This window comes from Crinia signifera, chromosome 12 (genome assembly GCF_055691185.1).
Source record: "Crinia signifera chromosome 12, ASM5569118v1, whole genome shotgun sequence".
In the NCBI taxonomy this organism is placed as follows: Eukaryota; Metazoa; Chordata; class Amphibia; order Anura; family Myobatrachidae; genus Crinia; species Crinia signifera.
Window position 1 is genome coordinate 8,589,534 of NC_139228.1, and position 16,700 is coordinate 8,606,233.

General features: G+C 49.1%; 1 protein-coding gene across 2 annotated transcripts; it reads right to left on the reverse strand.

Annotated features, from left to right (window-relative positions):
• Positions 1 to 793: 793 nt before the first annotated feature.
• Positions 794 to 16,700, reverse strand: NCSTN (nicastrin). 2 transcript variants are annotated; one of them, XM_083167126.1, is made up of 17 exons: positions 16,518 to 16,700; positions 15,948 to 16,052; positions 15,357 to 15,480; positions 15,147 to 15,265; positions 14,823 to 14,968; positions 11,404 to 11,557; positions 11,080 to 11,186; positions 10,804 to 10,956; positions 9,761 to 9,865; positions 9,595 to 9,672; positions 9,330 to 9,499; positions 8,987 to 9,089; positions 8,728 to 8,820; positions 8,513 to 8,600; positions 3,823 to 3,995; positions 3,121 to 3,333; positions 794 to 2,186 (listed from the first exon to the last, which is right to left on the reverse strand). In XM_083167126.1, the coding sequence occupies exons 1-17, from the start codon at positions 16,591 to 16,593 to the stop codon at positions 2,064 to 2,066; spliced, it is 2,130 nt and encodes a 709-aa protein (XP_083023252.1). In that variant the 5' UTR covers positions 16,594 to 16,700; the 3' UTR covers positions 794 to 2,063. The 2 variants fall into 2 exon arrangements, with proteins under 2 accessions (XP_083023252.1, XP_083023251.1); XM_083167125.1 differs by having other exon boundaries at positions 11,080 to 11,189; positions 16,518 to 16,699.

Sequence of the window (16,700 nt, forward strand, 5' to 3'; positions counted from 1 at the left end):
AATGGCTATTACCACCAATGGTGAACACACGATTGAATTATATAAAGCTGTCATTTTTGCGTCCCTTTTTGAGCTGTATGTAATCCACCTTCACCCCCCACTTACCAGCAGGGATGATAAGACCATGCACACCATAAAGGCTTCTGTATGATACCCCTTTCAGACATTCCCTTTACCTGGGATTTTAAAAATCCTGGGTACATTGCAGGTGCGGGTAGAGCCAATCAGACATACTCTAGTCCCAGGATTATGTGCGTGCACGTGAAAAATCCCGGGATATTTGCGTATGTCTGAAAGGGGTATTATTGATGTGTCTATCTCCATAGGACAATCAGGGGGAGGGGGAGTGAAGGCAGAAGGCACAGGTTACATAGTCAGGTCTAGCCTCCGCTTCTGTGCTGCTGTCCCATACTCATTCCCCATCTGCCACGTGACCCTGGCACTCCAGTGACAGCAGCTGAATGTGGGGGGCGAGAATATGCAAGATGGGGACGTGGACATAAAATTCAGGGACACAAACTATGGAAGTTATATGGATACAATCATCGGTGGGCTGTATTAACATACCAAATTAGCTCTGAAGTCTGGTTTTATATCTCCCCAGCTGTTACACATCAGTACTGCAGGAAATGTCATCCTAAGCCTTACACACCACCTACAGGTTATATAGTAGTACTGCACACTGCCATTCACCAGCTGTTACACCACCTACAATCTATAAAGCAGTACTACCCGCACTCTCTCCCAGCCTAATACACACCACTCATAAGTTATAAAGTAGCACTGCATGCAGTCTGATTTGAAGGTTTTATTTTTTTTAAACAACGCTTTAACCAAAAGCACGGGGAACCCATTTACAGGTGCAGGCGAATAGGTCTGTCATTACTATCCCTATGGCAAACGTATTATCTCACGCAATGATATTTCCCAACTGGAAGATTTAACCATTTCCTTTAATGACAGAAATACAATAACGTATAGCAGGAGTTCCCCAAACACGGACCTCAAGGATCCCTAGCGATCCAGGTTTTAAGGATAGCTATGTTATGGCACAAGTGCCATAATTAGTATGTGCCGAGCCATGGGTATCCTTAAAGTCTGTAATGCTAGAGTGCCTTGGAGGACACTGTGTGAACCACTGTCTTACAGTATGACAGACCACTTACTAACATAAGCAGTAAATCTGGGCTGATATCACCACTGTTATTGAAGCAGCCATTGTGCTGCGTCTCCTTCCCGTCGCCTCCCAGCATGCCTCAGTGATGGTGCGAATAGGCTGCATTCTCCCGGGCTCCAGCTCCGCCCACAAAACTTTTGCCTATATGAAGCTATTTTTATGTCCCCGTTACATGACAGAGTTAATGGTATTCATAGTGTGCGTCTGTTCCGTCACCTTCCTGTGTTACTATGCTCACAGAGGAGCACTGGGCGAGAGCAGGAGATTACGTTTTCTGCCATCAGTGTCTCTACATCAACGGGAGAAATCAAACTTCTTGGCCTGACAGTAACTTGCTGCACTTTTCTAGCGTTACGTTGGGGAACTGGGGTGGGGGGTGTGTATTGGCAGGGGTCTGGGGAATCAGACGAGAGCAGCATTCAGTTAATTAACAAAATTACAGTAGCAACTTTTAAAGTCTTTCACACTGACAAAAGGACAAGAAAGGAGGAATGAGGGGTCCGGAGATATAAGATCGAGGACAGGCATCCGTTTTGGCTGTTGGAATATTCAAATCAGATTTTTGTTCTGTGAGCCTCCCCATTATCTGTCAGCGACCACAGTGCACTAGGAATGATGAGAACACATTCCGCCCAACCGGAAGTCTCCCCCCCCCCCCCCCCATATTGGCCCAAAATTTTGAGTATGGTCACAATGCACTTTTGTCATCGGGGGGGGTGTGGACACGATTGGCTCCCAGTCACGAATGCTGCTTGAATTGCAGAAAACAAAACCGTGAAGTCCTTTTCCAGTGTGGCTCCTCGATAAAAGCAGCACGGGTATTTACCACCCAACCAGTGCAAGCGGCGCATCGCAGTCCTCCCTCCAGCAGAGGGCAGCAGTGTCTCTAGTAGGCTACTGATCCACTGTCATCAGTGTTGGAGAACAAGATGTCTGCTTTGGCGTTGATAAAGTAAGTGACTGTCAGAGAGACCAGCAGAACCAGAATGCCCACAATCAGCGTAATCACCTGCAGGGGGAATAAAAGACAGGCGTGTAGCAATAAGATTTAGGTGAGATCTGAATTCCGCATCTGTAACGTCACCAGGAACTACTGAACAGACTAACATGTTGGAAACGCCCACAAAATGGCCTCCTATTCTGTACTTTTCATGCAAAAGCTAGGGTACTTGTGTATTATCTGGGCGTCTGATTTTGACATTTGGGTCGTAAAAATTGGTCACATCGCATGCGACCAAATCACATGCGATGTGACAGATTCGACCCAATTTTTACATTGGATCCAATGTTAAATGCCCCCCAGACCCGATTTTTCATTGTATACCCACCCTGATGGTTAATTATTAGGTCAAATGCCCCCCCATTGTTAACGGCACCCCACCATCAACGCCAACCCTAAGCATGGCGAGCGCACAAGGAATACATGTTAAGTAATCCGCGTTCCCTCGGGGGGCTTGCTGCGCTCGGCAGGCTTCGGGCTCGTATTCCGCGCTCGCCACGCTTCGGGTTGGTGTTGATGGTGGGGTGCCTTAACATTGGGGAGGCATTTGACCTAATAATTAACCATCAGGGTGGGTATACAATGAAAAATCGGGTCTGGGGGGCATTTAGCATTGGATCCAATGTAAAATTGAGTGTCAGGTACAATTTAACATTAGATCCAATGGGAAAATCGGGTCGGCATGCGATGCAACCGATTTTTTAGTTGTACGGGAACAAAACCCCGAAAATCAGGTTGGTCAGGTCTGATCACATGCCTTAAGTTAAGGCATGCGATTTTAACATCGGGCGCCCAGATAATACACAAGTACCAAAGCTAGTCATTTAAAGTTCTACTAAATAATTAGCACATTTTAAATTCACTTCCTCCCGCATTATACATGACTCTATATCCAGTACTCCTGCTCGGCCGCTTACAAAACCATTACTGATGGCAGTCTTACCTCGAACTGGTGACTGGGCACGAGGAATATGCGAGCCCGAATCTCTTTCCAGCGGCTCTCAGTCCAGGTGGAGTACTCCGTGGAGCCCCACTCGTCCAACTCAAAAGCCGGAGACTTGGCGTGTTGGCTGTGGGTGGTGCTCCTCACACAATACGGTGTCCTGGAGGTTGAATTCTCATTGATCGGACCCTGTACCCAGTAGTACTCGTATAGCTAGAGGAAAAATATAAAAGAATGAGTGAAGAGACTGTGACATTGACATGTTATGTACACTTAGTAGCCATTGCAGCGCATGTTTGTAACTGTATGATAGGGAAGTTAATTCCTTTAGCCTTATGGTTAAAATGCATCACTTTAACACACCGACTTTTCTACTGCATGAAAGGTTAGGCACTCACAGCAATGAGGAGGCACTCACAGCAATGAGGACTAGCTATCTGCAATAAATAAGTTGATGTGTCAGTTGGATTTGGCTTCAGAAAAACGGTGATAATAGTTTTAATACTAAAGCATTATAAAGTGCTTTATTGAAACCATAAGGCAGCAAGCGGTAACACCATTAATAAACCATCATGCAGGATTTTTGAATGGTAGATATCTTTTACAAGGCCCAGATAAGGGTCCTCCCAATAATCAGCTTGGACATCAAGGAGGTTTTGATGATAATTAGGATGAGCGGGCAGGACAAGCAGCTTGACTTGCCTCTTTCTTGGGATCCGTTTCCTTTTTAAGGTTCTGGCATTGCTCTTGAGTGAAATTTACGACCTGCCCGGTAAGGTTGCTGAGTACAGAGATCAGGAGGCGGGTAGGGTTGTTGGCTACGGGATCGCTTGGATGCGAGCTTGCCGTCACGTAATACTGGGGCTGGTGGTCCTCTGGAAAAGCGGTGAATAGCAGAATGAATTAGCCAATTGGTCAGGTTGAGCAACAGGATCATGCGCTTGAACTAAATGTGAATAAATGACTTTCTCTCATATATGCAGGACAACATGGCCACAGTTAGATTTAAGAAAAGAATAGAATGAGCGGAGCTGGTCACCAAGTCCCCTATTGCTGACGCTTGGCAGAGGTAGCACAGTGTTCTCGGGAGTAAGTACAGTGCAGTCATGTCAGTCATGCAGGATAGACCACACCTGGAGACCAGCTCACCCCACATGTGTACACGTAGGGGGATAGACCACACCTGGAGACCAGCTCACGCCACATGTGTACACGTAGGGGGATAGACCACACCTGGAGACCAGCTTACCCCACATGTACACGCAGGGGGATAGACCACACCTGGAGACCAGCTCACCCCACATGTGTACACGTAGGGGGATAGACCACACCTGGAGACCAGCTTACCCCACATGTACACGCAGGGGGATAGACCACACCTGGAGACCAGCTCACCCCACATGTGTACACGCAGGGGGATAGACCACACCTGGAGACCAGCTCACCCCACATGTGTACACGCAGGGGGATAGACCACACCTGGAGACCAGCTCACCCCACATGTGTACACGCAGGAGGATAGACCACACCTGGAGACCAGCTCACCCCACATGTGTACACGTAGGGGGATAGACCACACCTGGAGACCAGCTCACCCCACATGTGTACACGTAGGGGGATAGACCACACCTGGAGACCAGCTCACCCCACATGTACACGCAGGGGGATAGACCACACCTGGAGACCAGCTCACCCCACATGTGTACACGTAGGGGGATAGACCACACCTGGAGACCAGCTCACCCCACATGTGTACACGTAGGGGGATAGACCACACCTGGAGACCAGCTCACCCCACATGTACACGCAGGGGGATAGACCACACCTGGAGACCAGCTCACCCCACATGCGTACACGCAGGGGGATAGACCACACCTGGAGACCAGCTCACCCCACATGTGCACACGCAGGAGGATAGACCACACCTGGAGACCAGCTTACCCCACATGTACATGCAGGAGGATAGACCACACCTGGAGACCAGCTCACCCCACATGTACATGCAGGAGGATAGACCACACCTGGAGACCAGCTCACCCCACATGTGCACACGTAGGGGGATAGACCACACCTGGAGACCAGCTCACCCCACATGTGTACACGAAGGGGGATAGACCACACCTGGAGACCAGCTCACCCCACATGTGTACACGCAGGGGGATAGACCACACCTGGAGACCAGCTCACCCCACATGTACATGCAGGAGGATAGACCACACCTGGAGACCAGCTCACCCCACATGTGTACACGCAGGGGGATAGACCACACCTGGAGACCAGCTCACCCCACATGTACATGCAGGAGGATAGACCACACCTGGAGACCAGCTCACCCCACATGTGTACACGCAGGAGGATAGACCACACCTGGAGACCAGCTCACCCCACATGTACATGCAGGAGGATAGACCACACCTGGAGACCAGCTCACCCCACATGTGTACACGCAGGGGGATAGACCACACCTGGAGACCAGCTCACCCCACGTGTGTACACGCAGGGGGATAGACCACACCTGGAGACCAGCTCACCCCACATGTGTACATGCAGGGAGATAGACCACACCTGGAGACCAGCTCACCCCACATGTGTACACGTAGGAGGATAGACCACACATGGAGAACAGCTCACCCCACATGTGCACACGCAGGGGGATAGACCACACCTGGAGACCAGCTCACCCCACATGTGTACACGCAGGAGGATAGACCACACCTGGAGACCAGCTCACCCCCACATGTGTACACGCAGGATGATAGACCACACCTGGAAACCAGCTCACTCCACATGTGTACACGCAGGAGGATAGACCACACCTGGAGACCAGCTCACCCCACATGTGTACACGCAGGGGGATAGACCACACCTGGAGACCAGCTTACCCCACATGTGCACACGCAGGAGGATAGACCACACCTGGAGACCAGCTCACCCCACATGTGTACACACAGGGGGATAGACCACACCTGGAGACCAGCTCACCCCACATGTGTACACGCAGGAGGATAGACCACACCTGGAGACCAGCTCACCCCACATGTGTACACGCAGGAGGATAGACCACACCTGGAGACCTGCTCACCCCACATGTGCACACGCAGGGGGATAGACCACACCTGGAGACCAGCTTACCCCACATGTGCACACGCAGGGGGATAGACCACACCTGGAGACCAGCTCACCCCACATGTGCACACGTAGGAGGATAGACCACACCTGGAGACCAGCTCACCCCACATGTGTACACGCAGGGGGATAGACCACACCTGGAGACCAGCTCACCCCACATGTGCACACGCAGGGGGATAGACCACACCTGGAGACCAGCTCACCCCACATGTGCACACGCAGGGGGATAGACCACACCTGGAGACCAGCTCACCCCACATGTGCACACGCAGGGGGATAGACCACACCTGGAGACCAGCTCACCCCACATGTGTACACGTAGGAGGATAGACCACACCTGGAGACCAGCTCACCCCACATGTGTACACGCAGGGGGATAGACCACACCTGGAGACCAGCTCACCCCACATGTGTACATGTAAGGGGATAGACCACACCTGGAGACCAGCTTACCCCACATGTACATGCAGGAGGATAGACCACACCTGGAGACCAGCTCACCCCACATGTACATGCAGGAGGATAGACCACACCTGGAGACCAGCTCACCCCACATGTACATGCAGGAGGATAGACCACAACTGGAGACCAGCTCACCCCACATGTACATGCAGGAGGATAGACCACCTCACCCCACATGTGTACACGCAGGGGGATAGACCACACCTGGAGACCAGCTCACCCCACATGTGTACACGTAGGAGGATAGACCACACCTGGAGACCAGCTCACCCCACATGTGTACACGTAGAAGGATAGACCACACCTGGAGACCAGCTCACCCCACATGTGCACACGCAGGGGGATAGACCACACCTAGAGACCAGCTCACCCCCACATGTGTACACGTAGGAGGATAGACCACACCTGGAGACCAGCTCACCCCACATGTGTACACGCAGGAGGATAGACCACACATGGAGACCAGCTTACCCCACATGTACATGCAGGAGGATAGACCACCTCACCCCACATGTGTACACGCAGGGGGATAGACCACACCTGGAGACCAGCTCACCCCACATGTACATGCAGGAGGATAGACCACACCTGGAGACCAGCTCACCCCACATGTGTACACGCAGGAGGATAGACCACACCTGGAGACCAGCTCACCCCACATGTGTACACGCAGGGGGATAGACCACACCTGGAGACCAGCTTACCCCACATGTACATGCAGGAGGATAGACCACACATGGAGACCAGCTTACCCCACATGTACATGCAGGAGGATAGACCACCTCACCCCACATGTGTACACGCAGGGGGATAGACCACACCTGGAGACCAGCTCACCCCACATGTACATGCAGGAGGATAGACCACACCTGGAGACCAGCTCACCCCACATGTGTACACGCAGGGGGATAGACCACACCTGGAGACCAGCTCACCCCACATGTGTACACGCAGGGGGATAGACCACACCTGGAGACCAGCTCACCCCACATGTGTACACGCAGGGGGATAGACCACACCTGGAGACCAGCTCACCCCACATGTGTACACGCAGGGGGATAGACCACACCTGGAGACCAGCTCACCCCACATGTGTACACGCAGGGGGATAGACCACACCTGGAGACCAGCTTACCCCACATGTACATGCAGGAGGATAGACCACACATGGAGACCAGCTTACCCCACATGTACATGCAGGAGGATAGACCACCTCACCCCACATGTGTACACGCAGGGGGATAGACCCCACCTGGAGACCAGCTCACCCCACATGTGTACATGTAGGAGGATAGACCAGACTTGGAGACCAGCTCACCCCACATGTGTACACGCAGGGGGATAGACCACACCTGGAGACCAGCTCACCCCACATGTGTACATGTAGGAGGATAGACCAGACTTGGAGACCAGCTCACCCCACATGTGTACACGCAGGGGGATAGACCACACCTGGAGACCAGCTCACCCCACATGTGTACATGCAGGAGGATAGCCTACACCTGGAGACCAGCTCACCCCACATGTGTACATGCATGAGGATAGACCAGACTTAGAGACCAGCTCACCCCACATGTGTACATGTAGGAGGATAGACCACACCTGGAGACCAGCTCACCCCACATGTGTACACGTAGGAGGATAGACCACACCTGGAGACCAGCTCACCCCATGACCATACATGCAGGAGGTTAGACCACACCTGGAGACCAGCTCACCCCACGACCATACATGCAGGAGGTTAGACCACACCTGGAGACCAGCTTATTACAGAGAATTGCACAATGCAGCCTGCACTCACCCAGGCTCCCCTTCCAGTCAGACCTAACGATGGACTGGAACCAGGAATTGTTGGACTTTACCAAGAACCCGTATAACATCCGAGTGACCTGTGAGAACAGAAGTAATCCTGTAAGAATTCTACAAAGAGTTGTTTTCTATAAACATAGAAGCTTAATACAGTCAATCGAATAGAGTGTAACATAAAATATAATTTCCCAATCTGGTGTTTCTCACCGATTTGGGGTCCGCCTTGATTTCAGCGGTGCCGTTCCCTCCTGCTAGCTGGTAAAGGGTTTTTGCGAGAACAGTGGCCACTTCCGAAAGGGCCTGCAAAGGACAAAGCGCATCAGACTCCTGGCTTAATTGCACCTGTTTAATGTCTTCAAACCACAGAAACATTCCCCAAGTTATGACACCATGAGGATACTTTGGACATATTTAATGTGTATCCAGGCGATGGCATTTTCCACTTGTATGTACTGGTTTCTCTCACCTGGGCGGCTTCCGTGATGTACTCCAGTTCCTGCTCCTCAGACATACCACTGGGATAGTTCATCTTGATGCTCTCGGCGGTGTCATACATGCTGTTGTAGTACCTGGCAGAGACATGGCGTCACAGTAAATATACACACAGTGACCATTTACATCTAGTCAGTTAGACCAAAATGTGACCAACAAGCATCTAATGAGGGTTCTAGCTGCCACCTGCTGGGCACTGCTGGGATATACTCAACCAGCATCCCCGTGTAAGGTGTCCCAGTCCCCCACAGCATGGGCAGAATTTTCTGGGCTGGGTCAATACTCATGGGAATAATGTGGATTCGCAGTGGTCTCACATGTTGCGGTAGGCCGCCCTGTGGTCGGTCAGCACCACGCCGGGTATGTTTTGAGCCCTCAGGAAGCGCTGGAAGGAAGCTGGTGGGAGGGCCTGAGACTGGTCAACCTCTTGCAGAGTTACGTTGCTGCCGGCGCTGGCGTTTTTCAGGGTCTGGATCAGCTGCTGAACCTGGAGGGGTGGGGAAAACAGAACTGAAAGGTTTCTCTGGGATAATACATCAACACCATTCTCTCCATTTGTGTCATTCCTGAGCAGGCACCTACCTCCGCGTCCACAGTGTCGTTAGTCCGAGAGATGGGGTCAGTGTGGGCCCACAGCATGGAACTGCTTCTTAGCGCCACCTGCAGGACAAATGCAGCACAATGAATGGTTGGGCGACAATGCATGAACACCTCTGTGCTGTGTAACACACCAGAGGTGACTACGTACCTGACTGAGCTCCACAAAAGAGTGAATGTTGCTCAGTTTCACGGGGAACCGTCCTTTCTCCATGTCGTACACCATCCGGGAGCTGCCAATGTAATCAAACACCTCCTGCAGAAACAGATCATTCCTATCAGTCAGGACAAGGGAATCCTTGACAGCCAATTCTCTATCAGTGAACGGATTTGTAAACTACCACAAGTACCAGAAGTTACAGCAGTCAGCTGCTTCCTATTATTGTGAGGGCTCCCCTTGTGCCACCTAAACAGCTCTGCCCCATTGAGGCATGGACATCACATGACCTCTGAAGGCGTCCTGCGGTATCTGGTACCAAGACGTTAGCAGAAGTTACAAGGCGAGTTCCCCATTGCTCAGACCTGTTCTTCCAGCACATCCCACAGATGTTCCATTGGACGAATCTGGAGATCAACTCAACACCTAGAACCCTTTGATCTGTTCCTCAAACAATACCAGAACAAATCTTGTGGTGTACCAGGGAGCAAGGGATATGGCCGCCAGGTGGACACTATGAAGGCAGACATACATTGGGTCAACAGGGCTTTGTTTGAGACATTACACAGGTAGACGTGGCTGAGATCGACAGGGTCGGAAAGTCGACACAAGCATTACGTCGACAATGGGAAGGTTAAGTCCAAAGGTTGACATCACTGTAAAGTGAGTGATGGCGGGTCAGGGCAGGGAGCTCCGGCGCACCCCGATCGCCGGAGAAAAAGTGATGGGGGGAACTAGGGGGACCTAAAGGATGTGACCGGGGGGGCTCTAGAGGTGCTGCGCCAGTGGCGCACACCTGGACACCACTGGCGCGCACCTATTCTATATCAGTGGTATGCCCGGAAATTTTCCGGGACAGCCCGCTGTGGCAGCACAGCTGAGCCCGGAAAATTTCTGGGCATACCACTCGAGGGGTTAAGGAGTGCCTGTGTTCTGTAACAATGGCTAGGTGTACAAGTCATATCCACATAAATGGCAGGACACCCGCTATACACTAAGCCAGAAGCAGAGACATATCTCCCGCCAATCATCCTTACCCCTTGGAAGAAAGCAAACATGATATTCCTGGGCAATGACTGGGAGTCGGCCACTTTATGGAGCGCCTCAGCAGCAGCCAGCTGCGTCACCAGCCCGGACACCGTGCTCTCCGCTCCTGGGGCCAAGTTCCAAAAGAAGGATCGGCTGTCCATCTGTAAATCACACCAATCACAACATGCAGCTATTAATCCTCTCACACATCTGTATGGGCAGAGATTCGGTCTAACGTCCGATAGAACCCACTTCCCAGCCTCGCTCCTCTAAGCGCCACTTACCCTGGCAGCTGAGACAATGACCTGATCCTCTGGGGCCAGGGACCCTGATACGTTGATGGGCTTCAGAGAGCTCCAGACGTTGTAACCAGCGAGAGAGTCGCACACTGCTTCTAAAGGACAGGACCAGGTCAGTACACAAAGGGGGCAGGAATTATGTTCCGTAGTACATTGCTTTATAGATCTGAGCATAGGGCGTAATGGTTTATTGTTGTATTAGGTTTGTCATTATGTTCTACGCCCATCACACATTACACGCAGGGCTGTTTGGGACAGATTCGTAGTCAGACAGAGGGGGTGACCCTTACCGGGCCGGGGCCTCCTCACCTGGGTTAATGCTGAAGGACATCTGGATGGAATTGCGCCTCATGCAGGTGACGGTGCTGGTGACGGCGTGCATGTGTGAGGAGAGCTGCATGGCGCACAGTGGATAGTCTGGAGCACTGCTGCCATTCCCAGGGATATTGTGCTTCTGGTAACACTACACAAGAAAGAGGGGAGACGTCAGAGCACACCCACAGCAAGACTCAGCTACGCCTCCATGCATTCAACGTACGTTCTCAAAACCTGGGGTACACACTGTACTGACAATGGAAATAACAATGGAAGACAAAGGTCCAGTACCTGCACATTACACATTAAACGCTTATACAATATAGTGGAGGTCTTTGAGTTTTCTCAATAAGTACATAGCTGGGTCTGCCGCTCTGCTAAATACCAGGACAGCGAACAAGGCTCTGTCTGCACCTTTAACAAGTGTTCATGATTAGCACCCGTCTGTATAGCATCTTAGCTTGGTATATCTGCCAGTCTCCTGTCTATATCGTATGCAGGGCATTGGGCCGATGCATCAGCCACCTCTCATCTAGATCAAACGCAAGGCTGTAGGCTAATGTATGATCAATGCTAGGCTGTTTCTGTAGGGTGCCCCACACTGCCCTGCTAAAACAGCCTGCCCTGTACCTTGCCCAAACCAAGTTGCGGATCACCTCCAGGTAACTAGATACTATGAGCATCCATTCACAGGGAGGGGAAGAATTGAGGGCAGCCTCAGCTTTTTCAAGGCCTTGTTGACTGTGTTCAGTGAAAAGCATTGGTGTGATTCAGGACCTGTTGCAAGAACCCACGATTCACCTGCTAATTCTTCTGAACGGATGTCCCAAGATTAGGAAGTACCTTGCTTTTCCAAACCTTGATGCAACCCGCACACTGGTTGAGGCTGTCTGGACATGGTAATTATTACATCTTATGCCAAAAGACATCACCTCCAGCTGTACCCAGGATTACAAATCAATTGCAGGACTCCTTCAAAGGGACTCCTAGCCCGGTTCAGTGCAGGTTATGTTCAATCTTTCATACAGTTCTAACCACTATTTTGTTTGCACACGGTCCTTGGACTTTTTAAATCTTATTAATTCTATTGTACCATTAAAAACATAAAAAATGTTTATATAGTGATTCACTTGGTAGTGTAACAATTTATTATTATCATTTATTATAGCGCTGCTTTACACTTTCTTTGTTGTTTTGCACCTACTCTGGTAGCGGGCTCCCCCCTGAAAGCAGCAGCTTTGATCAAGCGCACTCATATTAACCGCTCCATAACTGACCGGGTGTCAGTCCTTTTCTATTGTCCAGTTCTGGAATACACCTGCGGACGGTGTATTTGAATACAACTTACAGCTGCTCAATAGAAAGCAGAATTGTCTATTGTTTATATCATTTTTTCGTAGATATCTACACAATGAGTAATCATTACTTTGGGTCCGCCCAGTAGATACAGACCCCCACTATTAATATTAATCTGGTTAACTACTTTTTTGGTGTCCATCTCCTACTATAAGAAGAATAACAACACAAAAAAAAAAACAGTGCACGAAGGGCAGGTTAGACAAATTATTTAATTGTGTGTTTGTAGATTTATGCCCTTTCAGAATACATTTATACTCGTTTTAGAGTATACCAAATTGTAGATATGTAAATATCAATCATGTGTCAGAAGACTAATATTTCCGCCAATCACGCTGCACAATTTCAACTACCTAGTAGATGCCATCCACACGCTAAATTGTACATAGTTCCGCCAACCATAGCGGGGAAGAACTTCGGCGATGCACTTCCGCCCTGATATACATGACTTCCGCCAACCATAGCGGGGAAGGACTTTAGCGCCGCACTTGCGCCCTGATCCATGTCACTTCCGCTGGTCACGACATTCAGACACAGTTGCCGCACTAACGGCACATTGATATAGCGTTTTCAGACCCCCTGCCCTCCGTGCACTGCCCTACGATATCTAGAAGGTATCTTATCTCTAAGAGCTATAGATCACAACGTATAGAAACTTCTTTTTCATTGTGTACATCACGTGACCTGCTCCGGTCACGTGACTTGAAACTTTATTGAGCTTTTCTTGCAATACAAAACGTACAATACCACTGTTTATGATGATATTTAATGAATTACTACTAGATACTTATACTCCTGTGCATACAAGTTTTTTAACTAATTTTATTTATATTGAATCAACTGTTTTTATATGTATTTACTGTGTTTAAATAATTGGGAATAAAATCACCACCCACTTTACCTGGGCAACACCCCCCTAATTAACTCAGGGTATATATAGAGCTTCCCCTGACATACCAGTCATTACTGCTCCTGAAGAAGACGTGCCAACACGTCGAAACGCGTTGAGCTGCTATCAGTGTCACTTGCACCTGCACTTTACCGATCCAAGTCTGCATCTGCACTTTATTTATCTACCCGGACCAGCTAAATAATTCAAGGAATCCACAATCTCAGCATTTCTTCAATACAAAGACACATCTGGGTTATCCAAAACCCGAAAAAACTTTTTGTGGTCTTTCTGAGTGAATTTGGATCCGCTACTCGCTGGAGATTCTGTCGGGACTTCACCTTTCCTCCTCCCCAGTATATAGGAGAGAGACTGCCGAACACCACTTGGTAAATATTCTGCTACCACAGGTGCATCTGAACTGATCCATCTTTCCACCCACTGGAGCAATATCTCTCCAATTTGCCCATTACCCAACCCCCATTGGTGATATAGAGAATTCTCTAAAAATGTCTATATTTTAATGTTTTAAATCATGTTTAATAAATGTTTATATATGGTTAAATTGTGTTAGACCCTCTATTCAGTATAAACCCAGCGCTGTATAATATCCTTCTTTTTTATCCATTACAGGGAGCTTTACACACTCCCATATACAGCTGCTTTAACTACACTTGTGGTCCATATTTCTTTGTATTTATATCACCTCCAGCTGTACCCAGGATTACAAATCAATTGCAGGACTCCTTCAAAGGGACTCCCAGCCCGGTTCAGTGCAGGTTATGTTCAATCTTTCATACAGTTCTAACCACTATTTTGTTTGCACACGGTCCTTGGACTTTTTAATCTTATTAATTCTATTGTACCATTAACACCTAAAAAATGTTTATATAGTGATTCACTTGGTAGTGTAACAATTTATTATTATCTTTTATTATAGCGCTGCTTTACACTTTCTTTGTTGTTTTGCACCTACTCTGGGATCGGGCTCCTCCCTGAAAGCAGCAGCTTTGATCAAGCGCACTCATATTAACCGCTCCATAACTGACCGGGTGTCAGTCCTTTTATTTTGTCCAGTTCTGGAATACACCTGCGGACGGTGTATTTGAATACAACTTACAGCTGCTCAATAGAAAGCAGAATTGGCCTGAGAAAGCATGGCACTCACCTGCTTGATAACCTGCGTTTCATTCTCATCTTGAAGTAGAAAAATTGGGAATTCAAAATCTTCGTAGGAGAAACCATTTCCCAGTGGGTTCCATACGGTCCCGTTGCAGTGTGCATATTGTGAGCCATGATCGCTGTTGTAAAGCCCTAAGTAACAGATTTGTATCGGTCAAGATATTACTCATTGCGTGCTACCATTTTTCCATCAATGACCGTCCCACAACCACCATAACGGATCAATGAATCATAGAGGACATACTAACACTATTTCATTGACAGAGGAAATCGTGTTCACACATCTATACTAAAGAGAAACAGAACTTACCAAACCCATCACTGGGGCACGGGAGGTCCAATGAGAAGCCGTCAGGTGGGGAAGGACTGGCGTAGCTAACGGCCATTCCAGAGATCCGCGAACTCCCCTTCAGTTTCTGCATTGTATCCCTGGTGCGGCGAGGAAGATAAATCCGTCACATTATTATAACGAGATAGAAAAGCAGGAATGTGAAATTAGCGTTACCTAATCACATCTTACTTGGTAAACAAGCTTCCGTTAAGCAGCACCATGTAAGGCGGGGTAGGACCGGTCTCAAGTACCCAATTCAGGTCCTCTACTATCTCTACCACGTGGACCACCCCGGTGTCGCCATTCCTGGAAGCTGAGAACACAAATAAGATAAACACCCAGGGCCATGTTCTTCAGCTGTCACATAGGACCTTATTCTAGTTAACATGCACAGCTGCAAAATTCAATGTCCGCCGTCCATTGAATGATTTTACAATTTGCTGCACCAGCTCGCACCAATTGGCTGCACATGCGCACATAAAAGTTTATGCGCAGTCACGAAACATCGTGACTGCGAATGGACCAGAATAAGATACATGGCTCCAACATCCAGGGACCGCAGTGGAATAGACCAATGAATGTTTTGCTTATCTACACTTTATTACATTGACTCAATTATCACCCATCCAGCAAACAATATTTAATCATTTAAAATAATCTGATAATGAGCGAGCAAATGATACCGCCTTACTCGCACCTGGGTGCAGCGTCAATACCACATGGTCAGTGAAAGAACAACAAACCTATTTATTTTGTTTAGCAAGCTCCATTGGGACTTACACTGGCAGCCTATTTGATGGGTAGCATTCAGGAGTCGGACACAAGGGGCTGTTTTGTTCAATGGGATGTAGATCTTCCTCTCCACGGAATTTCCTTGACACAGACCTGACAGACAGGATAAAGCACAGGTGAGCAATCCAAAGGCACATAAATCATATCATTATACATGTATACAGGTGTATGGGACCAGACTGCTACACATCTTAGGAACATAACATACACATGTAATATATTATGGGATGCTGGCTGTCAAAATACCGCTGCCAGATTCCAGACATCAGGGGAGTTGCCTGTGCTGGAATTCCAACAGCACAATTCTAAGTAATGTTGTGCACAGTGCATCAGTATTTACTGACTTAGGGCACACATACCCCACAGAGTTGGGAACATGGGTGGCACATACAAACTCTACTCAGAGAATGCTTCAATCTGGAACTTAACTCGTGACCACAGTGCTTTGATGCAGCAATGCTAACCACTAAGCCCATCCTGCTTTTCCAAAATATAGATTTTTTTTTTTTTGTTATGACAGCATATGATGGGAACCAGCGCCAGACAGAGTTCTCTCACCTGATATCACCACCAGGAGAATCCCCAGACACCTCCATCCCAGCCAGCGAACCATAACAGCCCCAGCATCCGCCATGATCACACGCCTGTCAGCTTCCGCCCTGGCCTGGACCTGTCCAACCGGAAACCGGCGGGAGCGGCCGCGGTGACTCTTCCGCCAGGCGCAGCCCGATACTTCCGCCC